Source organism: Montipora foliosa, chromosome 13 (genome assembly GCF_036669935.1).
Source record: "Montipora foliosa isolate CH-2021 chromosome 13, ASM3666993v2, whole genome shotgun sequence".
Taxonomy (NCBI): domain Eukaryota; kingdom Metazoa; phylum Cnidaria; class Anthozoa; order Scleractinia; family Acroporidae; genus Montipora; species Montipora foliosa.
Window position 1 is genome coordinate 14976853 of NC_090881.1, and position 4636 is coordinate 14981488.

A 4636-nucleotide genomic window follows, 5' to 3' on the forward strand; every position below is an offset into this window, starting at 1 on the left:
GCACACGAGGCGATAGCCGAGTGTGTCACTGACCTTCGATTACAGCATTCAGGGTTTTGGGCGCCCTAAAAATGGCGACTGAAGTAATGTGGGCGCGCAATGTAAGTGGATGATTAAGGTTCTTTAACCTCAATCAATCGTTGAGAACATTTTATTTCAACTCGTAAACATGAAAGGGAAGAACTGTTGAAGCATATGTTTATAAAACAAAGCCTCTTAAGAACCATGTTACCAAAAAAAGATAGTAGAGATACGATATGTTTCAATTTACTGTCATAAAAGTAAATACAGATTTTACAACACGAAATAACGTGTCCCTTAACTTAAGCTATAAGGACATAAATTTCGTAAATTCTTGAACTCGATAAAGTCGCTAGGTCCTCTTATACCAGGAGGGAAAGCATTCAAATTTACCAGTTTGCAAGCAGGGTCTCTCATCTGACTAGATTGTGAAAAACCTAAAAATCCATTCTTAATTAAAACAACTAAAGAAAACCTATATAATGTCAGCTATCTATCAATTAAACGGTGCTTAATCAACTAACAAAAGTTCCGATTGGCTGTGTGATCTTAATTCTTTAATGTTCCAACCATACTAAGCTTTTCTACTTCATCTACTTTGTTAAACTGATCATGAACACATGCATGTTTGCTTTTTTTCTGATTATTTCTACCATGAAAAGTTTCAAAATATACCTGTTTCTTTAGTATCTGCACTACATAATTACAATACCCGCAGCGCATCATCCAATCAAGTTTTCATACCCTCATTTCGAACTAATCTTAGGAGATTTTGCCCCAGCATTTTTGGAAGTGTCTTTTTGGAATAATATTCCGCAATTCATCAGGGACAAACTATCTCACTGGTTCCTTGCTCAATACTAATAAAACATTATCTTTTTCATAACTTACTGAGCCATTACATCATCTATTTTCCTTCACTTTTTTAACTGAAAATTTCGTATTTTGTTATACGTAACTTTAAGGGGTACAGCATTAGTTGTAGTCGTGGCCCTCTCATTTCCTTCCACTATACTGTGTAAATTAATTTAATTATTGTAATTTTGTATCGTACGTTTATTACGTTTTTTGACGCTTTATCTACTTAATTATGTATCAGCTAGGGTTTGGAGAAATAAAAACATACTAATAATAAAAATAAATTCTAAAAAAATTCTACTCGGCTGTCAGATCAGTGACATTGGCGTACATTCTTGTGTCGTACTGACTGAGGTTTACATATGTCTGCAAAAGAAAATTTGGAATGTGTTAAGCTCAGTTTTACTTAATTGTTTCAGCCAAGAAGTTCATACCCTAGTTGATTTAAACATTGAAGAAGGCCACGAACGAGGAAATACGGTAATAAACAAGTGGTTGTGAGAATAAAAGGATTAAAAATGGAACATAGATGACAGTGGAAGACTAGGCTTTTCGGCGCAGGTACGTTTGAATTAATTAAGTTTTCGTGGAGACCAGAACGTCAGGAGAAACCCCCTTCATTAATCCCAGCGCTGGCGTAGTGGTGAGAGCACTTGTTTCCCACCAGTGTGGCCTGGGTTTAATTCCCAGACTGGCGTCATATGTGGGTTGAGTTTATTGGTTTTACTCATCTCCGAAATGTTTTCCTCCTGGTAATACCGTTTTCCCCTCTCCTTAAAAGACCAACGTTTGGTTTGAGTTGGTTAATTTGCTTATGTCAGTTTACAGTGTCTCCAATTAATGCACTAGAAGACTAGACACTTAAATAAAGTTCCTTTAATTTCCTTTCCTTTCCTTTCCCCAAATTCTCCCTTGATTTCTTTACCTTGTGATTCCTCTCCATATCCTTCATTGTTCTCCTCAGCTTTTCAAATGTCGGGCGATCACTTGGGTCTTCTTCCCAACACTTCATCATGATTTCATACCTAAAATTAAAAGGTTCTTACTTCACTATTGGGAGGTTGTTTATGCAAGCATTAAATCGTCTACTTATTACTCAATATCACAATTGAGAAGTAAGTATTTTACAGTTTGCTGTCCACATGTCTTGGCTTTGGCATTCTGTATCCTTGTTGAAGTTTATCCGCAATAAGCCTGGCGTTTGTGTCCGGGTATGGTGATCCACCTATGGGTATAAAGATCCAGCCTCAATAACACTTGATACGAAAACGTGAAATTTGCCCAGTTAAGTAAGCGATACTGATTGCAGAACTATTTTCAGTCATTAGTGTGAAAATTTTTGTAATTAGGTCAAATCGTTTCTAAATCGAAGCGTACCAATTGTTAGAACTTCATAGAGAAGGATGCCATAACTCCACCTGCAAAAAGGAGTGAAACAAATAAGAAGCAGAAAATGAGACTGGAAGTAAAGAAGCATCCATTTCAAAAATGGAACAGTCATTAGAGAAACGAAGTAACAACAACTCTTAGGAGGAAGATATTTAGGTCTGCCGCAAAATGAAACGGGAATGGACAACAATCACTTCCAAAAGGAAAATAATTTAAACCTTTTACTGACACGGATATACTTACACATCACTTTGTGTTGTGTACACTCCGTAAAGCAAGGCCTCAAATGCAGTCCACTTAACAGGTAAACGACCCTATGTACAAAGACAATTACAGAATACTCTTAGAAAAAACGAATACATCTGGTACTTGATCGTAGCATTTTCGTAAAGCAAAGTTTAGTTGTAGCTTTACCCGACTTTTTTTGGTATAAATATCGTCCTGGCCCACATTCCTCGCCATCCCAAAATCTGTCACCTTGCATCTCTCTCCTTCACCGACAAGAACATTTCTCGCCGCCAAGTCGCGATGGACAATCTAACAGAAATTAAGTATGAATATGTATTAAGAAGAATAGTAGATTTAACGACAAAATTAACTCTATCAGAAGCGTCCCATCTTCAGAAAAAGTCAAAGTATTTTAAGTGGGCCTCATTATCGAGGGAACACATCTATATGAATCTACATTTCTAATAATTGACCATAGTTTGAGTCCTGTAATGCGGTCTCATCAATCAACAGCGAATAGAGGAAAGCTTTTTACACACGACATTAGAAAACGCTAACTGGTAGGAGAGAATCAAGTTGTTCTATTTTAACACCGAAGAAAAATCCACTAGTAAGTAATAAGAGTAGAAATTGCACTCCTTGCATCCGAAGGGAAACCTTTAGCTTTAATCACCCACCCAAACATTCTTTTCAATTAAATTCGTGTTAATTTACGTGCACGGACATGTTTCACAACAGCCATAGTTTGATGCTACTCTGAATTAGAGAATCATGAAGGCAGCATAAAAGGATGCAATTTAAAGACCTGTAACCTCTTAAGTTACATTCACAGCTGTCTAAACTAAACGTTAACTGAACTTCCATAGCTCAGTTATATGTCTCATTGTCAGCCTGGTTGCAGTTCCGTTTCACTTACAGTATCAATGTAATAATGAATATCCTGCAAATGTATTTTCATGGTGTTCTAAACATTTATTTCCTATTTATGGATGCAGACTGATGGCGATCTTCCCTTGGTGAGCAAACCTTTTTCGAACACAAGTAACACATCCCATCAGCAACCTGCCAAGCGAATTTTATCAGCTGTTCCGAAGTCAGATTGGTCTCCGGTTGTACATCCGGGTCCTTATAGTAAGTGTCGTTCAGTCCTCGGCTCTTTCTTAGGTATCCCAAGAGGTCTCCAAATGGAACATACTCGATCAAGACCATCAGTGGTTCTGTAGAAAACAAGGTTTCTGAAATATGGTGTGTTCATATTCATCCTAGGAATTACTAGCTTCTTTCAACACCCTCTTAACAGAATTCCCAATCCAAATTAGTCACTTTTTACACCATGAAGGATAAAACTGATCCACGTTGCAAAAAAGAAATTAACTTCTTTATAAACTTGACTCAAGATTCTTGAGTGTACTTTTGCTTATTCTTTGAACCACGTTCCATCCCTAGCCCGCCTCGAGTTACACCAGAATAGGCTCGATTCATTTCTTAAATGAGAGAAAACAAAACAAAACAAAACAAATTTAAAAGCACAACAAATTATGAAGACGTCAATTTTACCGCTTTCAGTGACGCATCCGATGAGCTTGATAACATGAGGATGGGGTTTCATTTTTTTCATCAGCTCCAATTCTGACAACAGATCCTTTCTATCTGACGGAGGAGCATTGGCTAGGAAGTAAGGAATAGAAATTCTTGATGGCAGTTGACTCGGGATGGCTAAAGTAGTACTACAACAGATTATCGTTAAAGTGTAAATACTTTGAATTATTTTAGCTAAGAGCAAAATAATATCCAATTGTCAAACAACAAATGATGTTTCGCGACGATCAAGTTATGAAGGATTGTAGTTATTAACGCCATTCATTTTATTAATTAAGCGAGAAACTGCATGGCCAGCAGTAAAAGACATGTACTTTTTCATATATAGTGCTGATATCCTATGATCAATGTCTCAAAGCAAGCTGACTTTATAAACCTTATCAAGCCAGTCTACCGCTTCCATTTTGCGCTTTTAAAAGCAATATAAACAAATGAGTGAAAGCACATGTCAAGGATAAGCGGAAACCAACCTTTCAGCATTTTTACTGCCACTGTCCTTTCCTCCTGATGTTCTCTTACATTTTTCAGTGTTGCCTGGGCA

General features: G+C 37.0%; 1 protein-coding gene across 2 annotated transcripts in view; it reads right to left on the reverse strand.

Moving 5' to 3' along the window:
* Nucleotides 1-378: 378 nt before the first annotated feature.
* Nucleotides 379-4636, reverse strand: part of LOC137983813 (fibroblast growth factor receptor 4-like) — a 45541-nt gene continuing 41283 nt past the window's right edge. For both annotated transcript variants that reach the window (XM_068830992.1, XM_068830991.1), the window contains 9 exons: nucleotides 4566-4636; nucleotides 4054-4164; nucleotides 3523-3713; nucleotides 2683-2805; nucleotides 2512-2582; nucleotides 2257-2297; nucleotides 2008-2104; nucleotides 1805-1904; nucleotides 379-1245 (listed from right to left, as the gene is read on the reverse strand). The exon at nucleotides 4566-4636 is cut by the window's right edge and continues 188 nt beyond it. In XM_068830992.1, the coding sequence (XP_068687093.1) occupies nucleotides 1177-1245; nucleotides 1805-1904; nucleotides 2008-2104; nucleotides 2257-2297; nucleotides 2512-2582; nucleotides 2683-2805; nucleotides 3523-3713; nucleotides 4054-4164; nucleotides 4566-4636 (874 nt within the window). In that variant the 3' untranslated portion in view covers nucleotides 379-1176. The remainder of the gene's footprint in view (nucleotides 1246-1804; nucleotides 1905-2007; nucleotides 2105-2256; nucleotides 2298-2511; nucleotides 2583-2682; nucleotides 2806-3522; nucleotides 3714-4053; nucleotides 4165-4565) is intronic.